The sequence below is a fragment of the Pipra filicauda genome, unplaced genomic scaffold, assembly GCF_003945595.2.
Source record: "Pipra filicauda isolate LSUMZ 115617 unplaced genomic scaffold, ASM394559v2 scaffold113_size4260070_pilon, whole genome shotgun sequence".
NCBI lineage: Eukaryota > Metazoa > Chordata > Aves > Passeriformes > Pipridae > Pipra > Pipra filicauda.
Window position 1 is genome coordinate 2,055,601 of NW_024103585.1, and position 20,260 is coordinate 2,075,860.

The 20,260-nt window shown below is 38.7% G+C and overlaps 1 protein-coding gene across 1 annotated transcript; it reads right to left on the minus strand.

The window, feature by feature from the left end:
* Positions 1–8,753: 8,753 nt before the first annotated feature.
* ASB15 (ankyrin repeat and SOCS box containing 15) lies at positions 8,754–15,104 on the minus strand. The gene is given in 9 exon segments (XM_039383904.1): positions 8,754–9,133; positions 9,135–9,270; positions 10,744–10,825; positions 10,893–10,929; positions 11,271–11,442; positions 12,045–12,291; positions 14,320–14,478; positions 14,867–14,998; positions 15,095–15,104. Coding segments are annotated over 9 exon segments (1,017 nt in total). The 3' UTR covers positions 8,754–9,091.
* Between the last annotated feature and the right edge of the window lie 5,156 nt (positions 15,105–20,260).

The window sequence follows — 20,260 nt, forward strand, 5'->3', positions numbered from 1 at the left end:
TCCTGTGGTCCATTAGCCACAGCTGAAGCTTCCCACCACAGCAATTTTTCAGATCACAGGTTTCAACTGCCAAAAGGAACTGTTGCAGCAAAGACAGGAGTGATTGTGTTTTCCTGTTATAGGCATTCTTGCCTGAAACATTTTGTTCCCATTCCACAGTCCCCTTTCTCAGGCACTTTACATGTTCAGATTTCTGTAACGTTCTCTTTAAAAAACAAAAATGAAAAAAAAAAAGGAGTCTGAGTATCCTGTTATATGTCCCAGGCTATGTTCTCAAGAACACCATTATAAACAGCTTAGGAAGAGCCCTTGTGCTAGCAAGGTGGCACAGTGGACTTCCTTCCATCACAGAAGGCAGGAGAGTAGAGCGTGAACCATATGTAGTGCAGGAGGGCAGGTTTACACTGACTTCGTTGCCCGCTGCTTAGGATGAATCTTCCAATTGGATATTAGGAAATCTTTCTTCATGGAAGGGGTTGTCAAATATTGAAACAGGCAGCCCAGGGAAGTGGTAGAGTCACCATCCCTGGAGGTATTTAAGAGATAGGTAGATATGGCACTTAGGGACATGATTTAGTTGTGGTCTTGGCAGTGTTAGGTTAACATTTGGACTTGATGATCTAAGAGGTCTTTTCCAACCTAAATTATTCTATGATCCCATGACTTGACATGCTCTGCCACCTTCTAACAGAAGACCCAGACTCTCTTCCCTAAAGCCCTGCTGAAATCCTGTATGCAGGAAATAAACTATTTCACCAATAGGCCATCACTCAATCAGGATCTGAGTTAATGAGAGAAAATGAGAACTGGAAGTGCCCATTTTATAGGAGTAGGATTCACTCTGTCATTGTATATCTTGGCACCCAGGTTCCTGGCTTTGAGAGGGATAGAGCCTACTCAGCAGCAGCTAGATTGCAGACAAGACTTTCAATCTTCCCTAACTTGGGAGGCCTATTTTCTTGGTTTGAAAAGAGGAAACTCTTCTAAGCGTCCTTTTTGCCTTTCCAAGCAATTAACTATTTCAAGTAGCAGCCTAGAGGACTTTGTTCTGCTTCTCACATTTCCACACTTGGGGCACACTGTCACAATTGCTGAAAGGACATGAGCAAACCGTGGCAGGTGGTGCTTGCTCCCCTGCAGGACAAAGCTCATAGTTTAACGTTTATTTACACTTGGATGAGTTGCAGGCAAAACTACAGACAAGCAAAAAGAGGGCTGCACAACCTTGTCCTCAGGCATGGGACAGTGGCTATTTCAGTCATGGCTCCTGAGAACAGCTTGTCAGACAGATGCATTGGCTCATACTGAGCTCAGTCCCATGCTGCAGGAACAGGTCCAATTGCCATAGAGCACATTAAAAACAATGCACCAGAGCACGGCTGGGCTTTCCCCATCTCTCCTGATGTCCTTCTCCAGTGCTGCTTGCTCCCACCTCCCCCTGCAGCTTTTGCATCCCTCATTGCACCGAACAGCTCCTTCACTCCTGCTGTCCACTCATGCAGACGCTGAGGCACCAGCCCTCAAGCTCTCCCACCTCCCCCTCTTGTGCCTTGCGCTGCTACACTGCCTTCTCTGTACCTGGCTCTGCAGGCCATCCCTGTCTGCCCTCCATGAATAGCCCCTTGCTGTTCTCACCCGCTTCCACAGCCTGTTTGCTGACCTGTCCTTCCTTCCCCTTCTTGCGCGTCCCCTCTGTCCTGGCCCTGTGTTTCTCACTCCCTGCCCTCTCCCTCCCGTTGATAGCAATTTATATCTATGTATCTATCTATGCATCTATGTATCTGTGTATCTATGTATCTGTGTATCTATGTATCTGTGTATCTATGTATCTATGTATCTATCTATCTATGTATCTATCTATCTATCTATCTATCTATCTATCTATCTATCTATCTATCTATCTATCTATCCCCGTGTCTCAATTTCTGTATGCTGCTTGTATAGGCCCAGGTTGAATGCATCATTCAAACCATCCTGGAGAGACACAGGGTCAGGCAGCCTGGCAAGTACACAGGACCGCAAGGCAGACTGATGGGACAAGCTGCTTCTCTTTCCCCTGGGAGACTCACATAACTTGTCAAAATTGTGCACACAGTACTGTGCCTGAAAAGGATGTGTCATCACCTCCATTTAACAGTGGTATCAGCAGAGCAAATGGGATGAAGCATGCACTGAAGGCATTTGAAGGAACAATTTTTCAGCTGCTTTTCTCTATGCCAGATGATTCCGTTGTCCAGTGATTCCTGGTGATGCTGTAAACATGGAGTCACACAGAAGAAAAAGATCTTTCTTTTCATCCCTGTTGGAGAAATAAAAAGTGGGGTAAGTGTAAAGATGACCCTGAATCAAAACCAGTCCTTGATTGGAAATCAGACTCAGCATGCTAGTTCAAATATGGATTTTTCCCACAGATCCCCTACAATACACCCCAGGCTACCAGGAGGAAAGATTCCAGGTCTAGATTGCAGTTTAACCACTCAGACCATCACAAACAGTGATCAGTTTTCACTCAAAAACATGTGCATGTGGGCTGCCCTATTGCTCAGATTAGTTTTGAAAACAGCTTTCTCAACAGTTGCTGGGGGCATAAATATACACTATATACCAACAAACCATGGGGCAACCACTAATCTGATGTATTTCGCTGACGGGTGTATTTGGGTTGCCTTACTTAGCAACATAGAAAAGTCATGGCAAGTGAAGAAGTGAATGGGCTCTTTTAGTGCTGTTGATGAGAAGAGAATAAGGATGTATCTTGGAAGGGGAATCGAGAGGTCGACCTGCCTGCAGGGAAGCACTGGAGGGAAAAATTACTCTAGGTGAAACTAAGAACATTTCTGGACTAAAAAATTCCTCAGCCTTTAATTAAAAGAAGGAAAACTCACTGCTCACATTGCAAAGGCACCTAGTGTCCTTTGTGCATGGATCCTGAAGGTTTATTTTATTATACAAAGAGTCATGCAGCTGGGTGCCAAAGGTGCAGCAGAGTTGGGATTTATTGCTCCTTTTGTGTACCTGAAGCACACTAAAATTGGGAAGGCAAGGGGGACAAATAAATCTTATTGAATAGATGTCCTTTCCATTCCCAGTTTTCTTTCCTTCCTACAGAGCCAATACTTTTTAATCATCTTGTGTCAGTACAATGTCAAGTTCTGTAATAACAGCGTGAGATGAACCTGCTTATCTTTGACAGCACAAAGTATTCCTGCCAGGGTTTTGCCCAAAGCAAGTGCTTCTCCACATCTCTGCAGACTGGCCATTTCCTCATTTCTGCCACACCAGAAAGATAAACTGCTTTGTACGCAATAATGGTCTTAATGCTCTTGCTTTCATATAGCTGCTCTTATTCCTCAGGAAGAATCTCAGTGTGCTTTACAAATGTTGCCAACAGATTTACAAACTATATATAGAAATCATTTCACTCGCTACTGATGTACAGACATAGGGTGACCACAGCAGCTGTTTGGAATTACATCGTGATATTGCTCAACAGGTTCAGACAGGAAGTAGAAGCCGCTGTATTGCAAAGAAAGTAGTAGAGGAACTGCTCTGTGCACAAAAAACGTGAGTTTTGGAAGTGCAATTGCAATGGGATTCTCTTTTGGCATCTGCAGTTAGCCTATTCTTTCAAAAAAAAAGCATATGCCAATGTAACCACTATATTATTTGCAGTGGTATTTGCAAACACACTGTAATTTGCATGTGCAGGTCAGGCAATTATTAAACTATAAGTGATTATAAAAAGCACATGGATTTCATCCTTTGTTAATGTCTTAGTCCCAGACAGTTCTGCCATGTAGCTTAGCCAAACCCATGGTTTGTCACTCAGATTAAAAAATCACTCTGTTCGTTTATACACAGAGAGCAAGACAGTTACTTACTTCCATATTTAACATTTCCTTGTGTATGTGTTTATGAAGATTTTCTTTTAAAAGGAGATGCCAGTAATAGAAACAAGTGATGTACTTCATAGGGAATTAAATACAAGCAGCAGTACTAACCAGGTAAATTCTCTACTTTACTGTCTTTCACTATGTCTTTTTTTTTTTTATTAGTCCATATTAATGACAGTGGGAGTTCTGGGCACTATATCTACCATATACAGAATATGTGGGCAAAAGGCAATGGGTTTGCCCAGTCAAATGTAAAGATTTCTACAAAAAATTTTAATTTTTAAAATTAAATGTAAACACATTGTACATGTCACCAGAGCTACACTGTTATAGCAGTCCTATGATTACTAAACATTCACTAATATATTTTTATAGCTTTTCAGAACCACAAAACACGAGTTCCTTGAGGAATATTTCTCCTGATCCAAGTACCTCTTTTGCTGGTGTGAGTGACACTTAAGGGACAGAAAATTATTCCCATTGCAATATATATCTTTAAATATTTATACAGCAATTTTGTGCATTTTCCCATGCACTTCTTTCAGATGCAGCTTTTGTCCTGGTAATGAGTAGGGTTGGATTTCTTTGAAGTTGCTCCATGCATTTGGAAACAGATGGTGTATTTTTGAGTTAAGATCTTTATCCGTAGGGCACAGAAGTGGACGCTGAAGGACAGACATCTTGAGTGGCAAGGTGCCATTTTTAATTACTGCAGCCTAAACAAACAACTTCCAGTAGAAAGGACAGGGGGGAAAAAAGCATAATAGGACCATTAAGGCTTAAAATCTGAATCTTTGTCTGAAATTAATTTTCTTGATACAATTTTCCTGAGCAGAGGTCCTAAGGCTCATATGAAATAAAAAGTAGGGGGAAGGCTTTACAAGGACTGATTTAGCAGGAGATGATAGCAGTGGAAGAGTACACCAGACAGGCAAAGCTGGTTCCACAGAAGACACGGGTGAGGGTAAGAAGCTGTTGATTAGATGCATATTAAATTACAGAACCATAGACTTGTTAAGGTTGGAAAAGACCTTTAAGATCATCAAGTCCAACCATCAGCCCAGCACCACTATCATGTTCACCATTAAACCATGTCCTCATGTGCCATATCTACATGTTTTTTGAACACTTCCAGGGATGGTAACTCCACCACTTCCCTGGGCAGCCTGTTCCAAAGCTTTACAATGCCTTCTATGAAAAATTTTTTCATCATACCCAATCTAAACCTCCTCCAGCACAACTTGAGGCCATTTCCTCTTGTCCTGTCACTTGTTACCTGCGAGAAGAGGCCAACCCCCACTTTGCTACAACCTCCTTCTAGACAGCTGTAGAGAGCATTAAGGCCTCCCTTGAGCCTCCTTTTGTCCAGGCTAAACAACCCCAGCTCCCTCAGCTGCTCCTCATAAGACTTGTGCTCTAGCCCCTGGGAGTGAAAGGAAAGTAAGAGATAAGACTTATTCTACAAGAGATAAATGATCATGAATTTATGTCACTTTTCTCCTTGCAAATCATAGTAAAACAGCTGGATATTTTAGAAGGCTTTTTTTCTGTCCCAAGTAAGGGTCAGAAAAAATCCCTTTGCTCTACCTCACAGCAGACACAAAAGAGCTTGTGACTTTGTGACTGTTCTTTCATGTGTGACTCTTGTACTAATGGCAATAGTCTGAGAAAGTGCAGCTCAGGCACTAAGAGCCTGTGCCAGAACACAGACTGCTGCAGCTAAACAGTAAAATTGCTGCCCACCCCTTCACCATACTCCCACCACCTTGATACCCAGAACAGGCTCTGCCATGCCAGCTGCCAAAATTTGATGGTTAGCCACTGCATGGAGTTTTATGGATAACCTGCAAGACATTATGGCCCCTACAGTGAACAGCTGGTCATATACAGGACTCATGGCTATGGTTTGGTTCTTCCTTCACTGAGCTATGAAAACACTGACAGCTACAAAGTCCATCCCATGGGTGCTGCAAAGGCTGATGTAACCACTGTTGAATGTCTGGCTTCTTGGAGAGCTCATCTGTCTCCTGCAGCTGCTTGTGTCAGATTTTATGAGAAACAGAGACCAAATGATACCTCTGATTTCAAACATTGTCCTCAAATCCATAGGAGTCCCTACCCCTGAGCACGCCTGAATTGGTGCCAGAGCATTTAATTACTTCTAGACAACATCACCGGGGGGGGGGGGGGGGGGGGGGGAGAGGGGGGGGGGGGGGGAGGGATGCCATGGAATTGGGTTGCTGTGGAACACCCTGTGAGACACACCCAAATAGCAGAGAAAATTAAATTCCAGTGTTGCAAGGGTTCAATCACAGTCTAAGCAGGGTAAATAAAAAGTAATTTTTTCCTACCAATTTAATCTTCCAGCTGGGGCTGATGCCTTTACCTCTTTTTGCACAATCACCAGTTCTGGTCCAGTTACATTTCTTGCTCCTACCACCACATACTCAAGTACATAAAAGTATTATTCAGTGGTCTGGCTGCAAAATACGGGAGTCAAAAGACCCGTGTTCCATTCCTAGCTGTACCATAAACACGACCTGGGGAAAACAGCTCCCTTTCCATGACTTTCTCACCTCATATGCCACATAAAATAAAGTCTTGCTACTCCTACCTCCATTCACAGATGCCTTGATAACATGTGAGTTCACAGATGCCTCGAAAACACGAAAGACACTTTCTCATAATGCTGTAATTCCTTTAGCATCTGGGGTGAGGGGAGGGAGGGCTGGGGGAAGTTTTCAATAAATTAAGCTTCAACTTAACTTCAGTATCTGTGTCGTCTGAAAATATGTAAACTCATGGGGTTAAAGAGACTCCAGAAACTGTCATCCATGAAGAAATTTCCACTTCCACCAGTTCTCAAGAACCTAATCCTATATAAAAAATATGATCTGTATGGAGAAGGGATGTATTTAGAATAGTTTTCAACTTTGAATGACAGAGCTTCAACTGTGAATGACAGAGAAGCTCTAAACCAGGATTAGGCCACCTTCTATATCAGGCTACTAAACAACAAAAAGGGCCCAGATGTATTGATAAAAAGATACACACAACAATACCACGTCTTTTTACCTTACCTAATGATATTCAAAAGACTAGTTCATGGTATTTTAAACACTTAGGGTAATGTTCAGTCCTAGATCTGAATGCTTTGATGCTGCAGGCAATGTAACTAGGGCCTGAGGTGTGTATAAAGTCCTAAATATAAACCTTTGCCTGTGGACTAAAATTACTAGTGGAATTTGGCTCTAGTCACAGAAAGGGTTTAAAATCTCCTGTCTAAAGCCTTATTTGATCATGTTTCCTTTGCTGGTTGCAGTACACTATATCAAATAGGCAATTACCCAGACTCTTGCATTGTGGTCACTGTATTCATTAAAATTACCACAATTGTCATTAAGCCCATATTTCTGTTTAGAAATTCCCACACAGAAATATCAGTTTATAGGTTATGAAGCACACACACATTTAGCCTGGTATGTCCAGGATGTATTGGTCAGCGGATCCTTGACTTGGAGCCAGCCGTGTTGGGTCCACTGGGCTCTCTATGCTCAGGCTATGCCTGCAGTCACCAGTCACCCGGGGCATCCTCCTGTCAGAGGCTGGGCCCACACGCCAGATACCTAGAAGTTTTTCACAAATGACCAAGTTATTCTTTTTCATCCTGGTCAAAATTTCTGGCAAAAAACCAGAGGATATGACTTCGAAAGCCAGCTGAATAGTAGCCCTTCTGAGAGCACAAGGAGAAATTAAGATTTCTGTTCAAACTCCTACATGTCCTAGACCAGTAATTTTCACTCCTTCCATCTGGTCCAGTAAATCTGTTGTGAGGAGGGACAGACACACAAAGGACTGATATAGCTGCCTTTGGAAATGGAATTTACATCTCTGACTCAGAAGTTAATAAGTTTTATATGACAATGGCATCCAGCAAATAGGGAGAAGTTCTGAAGAACAGGGAGAGCCAGTGTAGGGAGCAGGGCAGAAGCATACTGAAGCTGACCTTTGGGTTGTGCCAATGTATGTATGTGTGTGATAACCAGCATATCTCTTAAGCAACAGGTTGCCCAGAGAAATTATGGCTGCCCCGTCCCTGGAACTGTTCAAGGCCAGGTTAGACAGGGCTTTGAGAAAGCTGGTCTAGTGAAAGGTGTCTCTGGCCATGGTAGGGTGGTTGGAACTAGATAATCCTTAAGGTCCCTTCCAACCAGAACACTTGATGCTGCGTTTAGCTAAACTGACTATGCTCTATGTAATCTTAACATCTGCCAACTGTAATATTTTCTTAGTTTAGAGGGTTTGGATTCTTTTTTCTTTCCTCAAGATGAAAGGGGTGGTAGAACAAAGGGAGTAACTGCAATCAATTTTTAATTAAATATTCTTTAAATTTATTCTATTAGATTTTTTTCTAATGTGCAGAAGAATACTTTGAAGTGTACCACAGCATCACTGAGAGTGTTGTTTAGTGTGGTCAATAAAGAAGTGATCTGCCAAAACTCTGAAGGAACCACTATTAAAGTTACAGTATTTCTCAACCAAGGGGATATGCTACTTGATTTCCTGGTTCGATTGCCCATCAAAATCTACTCTTTCTTTAAAAGAGCCTACTTAAAGTTCTTCAAATTTTGCCAAGCCTTGAATCATGCACACACAGCAGTTGTAGCCAGGAGTTAACACTTGGCAAAAAGACCTTTTAAGTGTTTAATGAATTTTTTACAGGACTATGATGTTCAAAGTACAAAATGTGCTATATTTCAGGCCAATTACATGACAGAAATGTGCATGTAGTGATTTTTTTTTTTGCCAAGCTAAATTAGACATTTATTTTCTGTTACAGATAAATGAATGCCACTAATGGAGAGTAGCAACCATATTTCTCATCTTTATTTGGAAGTCCATCATGAAAATTCTTCTTTTATCATTTATTCATCTGAATTCCCATTTAGAATATACTGTTATACATAATTACTACAATACCCATATTCTGATTTAGCCTATATTTGGATAGAACAATATTGTGTTAAAACATGAGTTTTAACATTTTAATTTTGAAATGAAATTTGTTCCCATAAAAGAACAACTAACAAAAAAATCAGAACGTTGGGAAGGTATATGAAACATCAAACAGTTCTTCAGTTCATAAAAAAATGAAGAAATTAGTCAAATTACACACTGTATACAGTTATTTTTAAAAACTATTCTAAATACATCCCTTCTCCATACAGATCATATTTTTTTATATAGAATTAAGTTCTTGAGAACTGGTGGAAGTGGAAATTTCTTCATGGATGACAGTTTCTGGAGTCTCTTTAACCCCATGAGTTTACATATTTTCAGGCGACACAGATGTTTCAAAAAGAAAGGATTATCTAAAGAAGTCAGAGAAAAATGGTGGAAAAATCAATGCCATTGACAATGATTATAAGCTAGCTCACAATCTCAAAATATGCTCTAATAAAATTAACATAAAAATCTATTACCTTGAGGCATTATTATTTTGTTACTTCCTAATAAAATACCACTCAACTTCAGAATTGTGGTGACACACAATGCCCATATTAATCAAACATCTTCTGTCAGATATCTGCTCAACATTATTGTCTCCCTTTTGGATATATGCACACTGATGAACAATCTCTCCTTTCCCTAGGTGCACCTTTTAAAAGTTGCATGTTGAGGACAGCCACAGCATTTTCTACTTCTGCTGTATCAATAAGGCAGCAGGACCAGACCTTACCATCCTTGGGCCTGCTGAGTATGCTAAACAAATACTTCTGCTACTGATATCAGTCAAAGATTTCATTTAACTTAGCCTTCCTGAACGTCAAAAAAACTTGCACCATACTTGAAATATCAGCAGTGAAGAGTACCAAATTCTTTGGATGCTCCTGTGACACTGACAAAAAACAGTTCCTCGGCATGCCAATAAAAAATACTGAAGCAAAAACTAAATACAGAGTACCAGTTTTGAACCTAAATATGTTTTTTAACAGCTGATGTTAAATCAAGTTCTATTTAAAATTATTTTAAAAGTCAAATAAAATCGATGTGTGCAAGGAGAATATTTAGTACATTCCCCAACTTATTTTTTTAAGTTAAGTTTGGTGAAATCTATCTCTGGTGCAACCAATGGTAGACAATTCAAAATTAAAGCACCCAGTAGAAATAGTCAATTATAGTATTAATAATGGCAACTCTAGATTGTCTACTGTGTAAATCAAAGTAAGGAAATTATGCTACACATGGTGATTGCACACCATGTACCACCTTGAACATAAGGGATCTAAAACATGCCTTATGATAATCCTTGAACAATTAACAGACTTGAGAGATCAAAAGAGCAAAAAGAAGGATGGAAGTGGGAGCAATATTCCTCAATAAAAAAACTTTGTGCCCTATAGCTGTGCAATGAGTAGTGTTATGTCAGTTAATAAGGAGTTTGATAAGTACCTCAGTGGCCCTGCTTAACTAAAAAGGCTTCCCATACAACAGTGACATTCATAGACTCATAGAATCATTTAGGTTGGAAAAGACCTTTAAGACCAAGTCCCACCATTAACATAACACTGACAAGTCCACCACTAAATCATGGCCCTAAATTCCTTATGAGATTAATATGCACCAGGTGCACATTTGCCATATTGCAGTCCAATTAACTAATTTATGACCAGTGGTAATAGGCAAAGATCATCTCAATCTAAGGACTGGATGACAGGCACAACCTGGTTCTTAGCTACTACATATTTGGACTGCTAAAACACTTTGGATGAATGTGAGCTGACATAAGCAATTTAAGTTTCCTATAATTAATCATAACATTATTAACAGGAAGTTAGACATTTACCCAATCTGATGTATCTCTGTCCCTTCTTCCTGTGTTTCTAGAAAAAACTTCATTCTTATGCATGAAGGAACAAAATCCATGTAATCTATAAAAACACAAACCACTTTTTCTGCTAAATGTTTCAATCAAGGAACAACAATAGACTAACAGACCTGAAAGAGACAATATATCAAGTCGTAATTTCAAAATCTGTGCAGAAAAATGCCAAAATAATACATTTTAAAGCAATTAGACAAGATAATTTAAACAAAGTTTTAGCAGTGACCTTCAACAGTCATAAAATGATGCCTAGGAATGTTACTTTAAAAGCCATTTTCTTTGACTTGTAATCTTTGTGAACACTTAATTTATGCAAACAGGCCTGAACGAAAAAAAAATAAATAAAATATTGCTGTAATTTTTGTCACTGTTTTGTTCAATAGAGATATTTCTCTGGAAACATATCTACTCCATTAGTTAGGAAAGAAAGAGAAATTCCAGAATCCTGCCTCATGATTTCTTAAAACTTCCTTGCTAAATCTCTAATAAGCCACTTTGTGTATGGGAAGCAGTCTGGCCTCATTATGCACATTACCCCTTCCTCCATATTCCAAAAGAAGGGCTATGCAGTCTGGATTACCTCCTCCAGCTACTTTAAACAGTACTGATGCATGATCATCTGCTAAGGCCTGGACATCTCCACACTGAAGGAGGATACAGAACCTATATCCAAAGTGATTTGTAGATCATCATAAAAGCAAACCCAGAGTACTTTCCTCTTCATTTGGAGATGTATTTAAGTTAAAACTTTACTAAAACAAGAAATATTTCTTGTGGCAAATTTAAAATTCAAAGGCAAAACAAGAGGTGTACAGATACAAGCTCAAGTGCTCACCTGACTGTGGTCTGCTTTGACTCTAAATGTTATAACTGAGGACTTTCAAACTGGCATATTTCAAAAATAATTCATTTCATTAATTAATACCAATATAATTCTATTCGTGGAAGGAAAGATAGAAGGCAGGGAGAGACAGAAGGAGGGAAGAAGGAAGGGAAGGAGGGGAGGGAAGGGAGTAAAGAGAAATACAGAAGGGCAAAAAGGGCATATATAGCAGTAAGTCTCTCCTTGACTGAGCCACTCTTTTCACATGCACTATGGAAACTTGTAAGCATCACCCCAGTCTAGCAGGAATGCTCATCTATGCTTCCTTTCCTTCTAAGAAACCAAATCTTCTCATTTATCACTCCTCTTTCTTCCTTTTTCCATGATCACCCTGAAACACTTGAGCAGCCAGGCAGAGGTGTATTTCTCTTTTCCTGACTACATACCTTTACGATTAAGATGCTCCAGCACATCACATTGACCATATTCATCAGCAACATCTAATGGTGTTACTCAATATTCACCCTTAATGTTCACATTTCCACCATTCTTCAGAAGATCAACAATGTCTTTGCATCTCTGTTTGGCATCTTCATGCATTGCTGACCAACATTTCATGCACAGCTGGTAGATAGTATAGTTGTATTTAATCAGAGTGGATACCATTTCAAAAGAGCCCCTTCTTGTAGCTAAAAATATAATTACATTTTCAAGTATTGTCTTGAAAGTTAAAGACATCTAATAAGTTTAGAAAAGCTTTCCTCTGTGTTCCAACATAAAGAATTTAAAAATATTTCCAGTCCTAGAAATCTGGGAATCCAATATTTGGTAAATAAATAAATATTTCGGCTGCTTCGGAAATCAAGGTACATGAATGCAAGTTCAAAACTGTCAGTTTGGGGCATGGAAGGCAAAAGCAGCAATACTTTGATTCTGAGAAAACAGAAGCAAGTGTATCACAAGGAAAACAACAATTAAAATAACACAATATTAAAATTGTGTCTAAAGTTGTTGCAAACATTACAGTGTCCCTGGAAAATTCCACCTCTGACTTTCTTTTCCACCTGGTAGCTCTAATCCTAGTGTCTACATAGTGGTGGTTGTCAACCAAAGTACAGTTGACATCTGTCATACTTAAAGGCCATGTTCCATAGTTTTGAGGTGCCATGGCTTTAATGGATAACTATACCTTCATATTATTTACATGTAAAAGACTGATACTAAGTAAGAATCTAATTTTACTTTTAAACTACCCTCTGAAATAGAAGATACCTCCACGGACTGGGGGGGCAGTTGAGGGAGATAAGCATCATAGAGTTAGCAAATTTAACTTTTGTGAATGTCCCATTACACAAGAAGGTTTTTAAGAGTCAACAGTCTTCATAATTATCCACAATTGCTTTGAAGTACAGTATTACCAAATGTACCTGAAAGCCCAGATCATCCCACTAGATAAATATGTCTTCAGCATTTACCTTTCTACTACAGAGTCCTCCAATCAGTTTTAAAATTAAAAGGAGAAAATAAATCATAAGAATCATCTATTAAGTGGTGTTAAGCACCCGATCCTCTATTTCACTGAAACTAAGATTGAAATGTATGATGCACAACAATGTCTACATCCAACTGTCAGTGCTAAGTGACAGAAAAACATAAAAAATAAAAAGCATCACAGAAACAATACGTAGCTGACAGACCTCACTTTCAGGAGTTTGTATACAGAAATATTTAGGAAATTAAATTGTCATTATAATGGGAAAGACCTTTCTCGTCAGCACTAGTTAACTCTTCACAGGATTCATTAAAAGCAATGGCTGAAAAATAGCTGAAGTTTCACAGACCTACAATCGTCGAAAAGAACTGAAGTAACAAAAAGCAGGGTATTGCAGAAGAACCCCTTACAAATGTCTCAGCACCTCAGAATGGTAATATGGTAATAGCATCTGATGAGAGTTAATAAAAATTCAGATAACTGAATATATTAATACTGATAATTGTATTGTATATTGTATTTTCTCATATTAATTTCACAGATTGATTCTCTTTAGAAGCATGAAGATGCTTTGACATTTAACAGAAACTGGAAGTTAGTATAGCTAAATTATTCATGAATAGTAAAGCTCATTTAAGTCTACCAATAGCATAATATCTTCCAAAGGAATCATCTTTCTTTAGATTGTGGTATTACTTAGAAATGCAGTTGAAGCTTGTTTTCAGCACAAGAGGGGAGGGAAATGAGATGAGACGTTTTTAAAACTATCTGCCTACTCCTGAACAAATCATCTGATAAAACTAAAGATCTCCACTGACCATGAGATCTGCAAAAAAAGTATACTCCAGTTAAAACAATGGCTTATTCTTGTACTGTTCTTGTACCTTAAGATGGTTAAATAGGACCACGTTGGTAAAGGTCTTATAGCATCTGAAGATACAGAGAAAGCACCTTAAACAAAAAATAGGTCCCATTTTCTCAGCAGTTCAGCAATCATCTAAAACAGAAGAAGCATGTTTAAGATCAGCCTGGTGATCACCTAAAGTATGATGAGTGCTGAACTGAACACTGGGTACATTTCACCAGGTGCTGGGCATTTAGTTTCATCTAAAAAGATGACCAGCATCTAAACCATGCAAGCCAAGGGGAGTACTGGGATGAGTACGTAACAGAGAGGAAGTGCTGCCATTCACGTTGCTTAAACCCAGAGAGAGGAGGCAATTACCAATAAGAAGTGGAGTTTCTCCTTTGTAATTTGAGGTATTGGGATAAACACTGTTTTCCAGTAACATTCATACATTTTCCACAAAGCCAGCTTTTGCTGTCAAGTTTAATGCTGTTTCTCCATTGCATGTTTTGTATTCCAACATTGTTTCATAAGAGGTAATAAAGGGAAAAAAAATAAGACAAAATTAAAGCACAAGGCTGTTAACACAGATAAATCAGAAATCCTTAAACACTAAGTCTATGAAAAGCACCTGTAATTATGTTAACCTAGCAAGTATTGCCAAACACACTGAATATTACATAGTAATTTTTGTGTTGTCTGAACAAAACGTTAAAAATGGTCCAAGTTATTTGCTGGTGTAAATTGATGCAACTTTTCCAAAACCAGAAAATTTGCCTGAACATTTACACAACATAAGCAAGATGCTCCTTGGAGGACTTGATCATACTTTTTTTAGTAAACAGTTCTAGCCTCTTGTTGTGTTTATTGCTCTATGTTTCTTTGCTACTCTCCTTACCTTGTGGGATATTTTTACCTTACTTGCCATCTAAAATGACTGCAAGTATCTGTGGAATTGGCCAAGCTGCAGCCTTGTGCAGTGGAAACCACCCTCTATGATCAGTTTCCTCCAAAGCACATGTCAGGTTCACAGGTTCTTGAAGCTCAAACACTTGACCTTAAAAATTCCAACAGATAAACAAAACGTAGTAGAAAAAATAATATACTGAAAGCTCATATTTGCTAAAGGACTATTTTATTTCAGGGATTTTACCTTGCTTCATGAACGTTACAATTTTCCTGTTTTCCTCATGAGGTGGTACACTAAAATGGTCTCATCCTGTGTCATTAATTATCACTTTTAATGATCCTTAATATGTAAAAAAATACCCCTGAACAAACCACAAACACTCAAAAATATAGCTTTATCTTTATACTTCCAAGGCATGGCCTATCAAAAAACATGAAGAACTTTGCAGTCTCTGCACTGCTTCTGCAGTCATGCAGTTCAATGGACATTCACAGGTACTGGGTACACAAGCTCAGGCGATGGTCAAGCCATGCCAGCTATTATTTTCAAGGCGTGAGAGTCATTGAAACACTCAGTGGATTAGTAACAGAGTACAACAAACCTTTTAACTATAGTCATCAACTTAAATTCAGTCTGCTCATATCACCAACTTTATGGCTTATGTTCACTATGCTTTTTACTAGTGATATCACATCAACTGACCATCTTGCTAGCAAATTCTGACTCTAACTGGAAAGTCAGGAATGCTGCTCTCTACAAAACCTTCTAGGTTTTTGAAGTGCAAAATGTAAAAGACACTTAAGGAAAAAACCCTTAAGTTAATATATGCCTAGCTGTACCTATCTAGGTTTTTCCAAGTGAGTTTTGGGTTTTGACAGTTTCTCTGTTTGATTCAATCTTAGTGGCTTAACACATTTGTCCTTTAATCAGACTGAGGACACCAGATGTTGAATATTTTTTTATTTTTTAATTTTAAACTACTACTCCCACAGTTTGTGCAGTCACGTGCTGTATCTACCACACTGAACAATTCTCATTAGAGTGTTGCACAAATATTGAACAATTATACTAAGCAGCTGTTGCATGTTTTTCACAGAACAATCATCATAGTGCATTCTAGTCATTCTGCAAAGAGAGAAGGAACATTGGAAAAGTTATTTGGAGGACATTTTCTGAAAATTATTCTCAAGGGAAAGTACTAATCAGCTTTCTTTTTAGATTAATTTCTACATTGCTCTCGTAAGCAGTAAGTCAATCAAAGTACCACAGCCGGTATTTTAATCCCATTCACAAATACTTTATTACTTAGTATATTATAATAAAGCTTGCAAACCAAAATTAAATTAGTAAGGGTTTACAGTCAGATTGACTCAGAAACTCTTGGATTCCGATTCCCACATAATACGGTTTCCCACCTCTTTCAATATGTACTGGAACCATGGTCTGATTTTTAACTGCAAGGAAGGAAATCTGAAGGAAAGTAGAAAAAAAGTGCACTTCAATCCCATTTTCTCTGAAGGAAAAAATATACAACTTTGGTCTTAAGTGTCATCTCTGAACACAAAAAAAGAGTCCATGAACAAAGGGATGTTCACAGAAACATTTTCAATTGGGACTTAGAAGAACAGAGATTTATATTATTCAGAAGAGACAATGCTTTTCTGAAAGGTTCTCTTTTCCTTCCTATTGTGTCTCTAATCAAGGCTGCAGCATAACAGTCCAAAAGATTTAACATGTAAGTTAGACTGACAAACTGGCCATCACAATGTGGACAGACATATCGCTCTCCCTCATCTCTCGTGGGCTATGTGCTCTACTGACAGGCAGGAGAATTCTGAGTCAAGGTTTTTTTATGTATTTATCCTCTCATTTTCATAAGCACTTTTCTAATTGTGATGATACTTGAAAGCTTCCATCATTTAATCCACAAATACACACTGTTCTGAAGACTCACAAACCCTTTAGACAGCAAAGATAAAATCTCTCTTGGACTAGCAGTTTTAGAAGTATATCTCAATAAACATACCTACAACCTCAGCCTCCCATCAACTAAAAGGAAAGTACATTTTAGAATTCATTAACATTTCATTGGCAGCTAAGAGGTGCTCATAATGAAAACGAACAGTTAATTTATTAAAAAGATAATGGTTATTATTACTAGGATAATTTATTAAGGAAAAAATTGTAACATTATATTTACCCTAGAGCCTGAAGCAAAAAGGCTCCTGAAGACTTATACAGGCCTTAGATCAGAGCCTCACATTGCAAACTCTCTGAAAATAAGTCTGTTTTAGTATATTACAGTATCCCTATAACACTGTTCACATATGGTTTAGTCCTGTGAGATGATCAATACCCTCCAACATCTATGATTTCAAGAACAGTTAAGAGCACTGAGCATTATATTTGTCTAGTGATAAAATCCATTTATTTTCAGAAAAAATGTATTGCCTTTCTATCACCCCTTTCTCTCCAAAAGATAAGAGGAATAAATTAGTTTAGAGGCCATCACAGAAACTTTTCTCTGGTCATATAATTTCTATACCCATGTGGCAGCTATCTCCTGCTTTGCTATACCTCCCTGACTGATTATGTCACAGGCAACACAAAGATCTTCTTGAACACAGATTTAACCAGTAAGGTCTCAGACGAGCAGTGTTTCAGAATAGTTGTGTGTACTGTTTTCAAATTATCTTATCCCACAAACATATTATAAAATGAGAAAGTCAGTAAGGCAGCAAGTGACTGCCACAGGGTAGAGTGAAAGTCAACCAGCGCAGCACAGCACAAGTGCTGGACACATTGTCAGGGGTCTATACGCGCTTCGAGAGCCTGATTTGCTATATCACTGCTGATAATACACTGTGCTGAGGTGACACGGTCTGACTGAAGTGTGGATGTTCTACATGGATCACAGGGGAACATAACAGCATGGCTGGTACACTGAGCAGCAGCAGAGACATCCCTGCTACGCTACATGGCAATGAAAAGGCTAAGTAGCAGCAAAATTTTCTTCCATTGTCTGTTTATCAATTGCTAGACCCATACACTAGATCACTGGAAACAACTGCAAATGCTTACTCTAAAGGAGTTTTACTTTTTGTATTACCAAGAATATTTTCCTTAAACAACATTTTGAGTAGCCTGATATTTTTCTCTTTTTTTTTTACATTCATGACTGAAAAACTAGATATTACTTCTTGATGTTGCTCTCTAAATTACTGTTTTTTCATTGGAAAAAATATTAACTACTTGCTAATCATGGAAGTTGCATCCTTCCTTGGAAAGAAGTGTATCAAGTGTTCATTGCTTTTAAACACGTGAAGTTTTGTGAGAGTTAATGTTATTCTAATTTCTTATCCTTAAAATAAACTAGATAACCTTAGCTTCACTCTATAAATAGAAGGCCTTTAGGCATGCAAAGAGGTTATTCATAGCAATAAAATAATTAATAGCAATCTAAATTTGGACTCAGTGAATTAAATATTACAGTTATAAACTATGTCTCTGTTAGTCTAATTGACGAGCATACCATATTCTCACCTTTTCAAACCATTATCTTCCCACTGTTACTCTGGGGTTTGCATTTTGAACAGCCAGGAATGGTGCCCTGCAAGCTGAGGTGTCCTGTGATACTTCTAAAATTAAATACACAGTTGCTAGATAAATTAAGGTCTGACCTTGTACAACTGTAACATAAGCTGACTCGACCCACAGGAAAGTATTACACATGACTTCTCTAAAATCTCATCAAATGTAACACGAGGTCTGGGGGGTATAAGAAGATTATCTGTGTTCCCATTGGTTAAACAACTCCCATTAAGAAAATAAATTATTTGCCAATTATTCTCAAGGGCTACGTCAACGAAATCTGGCAGCATATTTACATAAATCACAACAAATCTGAGACAGTTTAGCCTTTAACTAGTTGCAGATTCCACCATAACACATCACCAAACTTTTGTCCAGATACCAAATCATTTGGTAATTTGTAAGGCTTCACTGCGAGATAAACTCATTGGTAAGACAAACAAGGGAGAAGGAGTCATAGCAATAGCAAGGCCTTCTTAGAGTGCCTACGTACTGTATATTAACACACTCTGTTAATACTCTGAACAGAGTCCCCAGTCTTAAACAGATAACAAATAAACCGTGAAATGCCATGTGGGTGGTTTAGGGGGTTTTTTGGTTTGTTTTCAAAACCATGTACTTATTGAATGTACACTGATAATACTTCTTAGTTCTTGGCTTCGTTATATTTTAAAATAAATTATGTATTGAAACAGGGTTTGACAATTCCAGGAACTTCCTACAGTATCACTTCAGGACTGATTTCATGAACATTTTCATCAACAATGCCTACTCTTTTATACTCTTTATAACATAAAGTTAGGATGTGGCAAGGATACCCAATGCATGGTCTGTTTAAACAGACAATCAGAACTATTGTTTGAACTATAGTAACTGAGTTAAATATTGCCTGACACAGAACAATTTGTGCTGTGGTTGACTAGTGTAATCAGAAGAGAGACCATCTGGTTGGACCATCAGAGAAAGGGGGAAAATGCAGGAATTATCTAATAAAAAAAATGCAGAAACTTTCAAAGACCATCATTTTGATAATAGAATCTCTGTGCCTTGGAAAGAAACCCCAGGTCTTTCTGATGTAATTCCAAAGAACACACAGAAGTGGGGAAGCAAAAACCCTGAATTTTGATATAAACTGTATCAATCACTTTGCTTTAGTTACAGATTGGAGGTAGTGCATGTTTTATTAAAGGACAGGGTTTCAGGGAGAAGTCAATGGTATTCTGAAACTCAGTGTGAGCAGTTTGCTTACCAGTTACGGAAAAGAGGAGCTCAACAGCAGGACAAAGGAATTATAAAGAAAAATTTGTCCAGAATATGACAGAACGACAGCATCACAGACTGTGCTGAATTGGAAGGGACTCACAAGGATCATCGAGTCCAACTCCAGGTCCTGCACGGGACCATCCCCAAGAGTCACACCAGGTGCCTGAGAGTATTGTCCAAACACTTCTTGAACTCTGTCATGGTTGGTGCTGTGACCACTTCCCTGGGGAGCCTGTTCCAGTGCCCAGAACCTTCCAGTGTTCCAGAACCTCTTTCTAATATCCAACCTAAACCTCCCCGACACAACTTCAAGCCATTGCTTTGGGTCCTGTCACTGGTCACCACAGAGAAGAGAGCAGTGTCTGCCCCTCCTTCCCTCACAACGAAGTTGTAACTGCAATGAAGTCTCCCCTCAGTCTCCTCTTCTCCAGACTGAACAGACCAAGTGACCTTAGCTGCTCCTCATATGGCTTCCCCTCAAGGCCTTTCCTTCACCATCTTTGTTACCCTCCTTTGGACACTCTCTAATACCTTAATATCTTTCTTACATTGCCA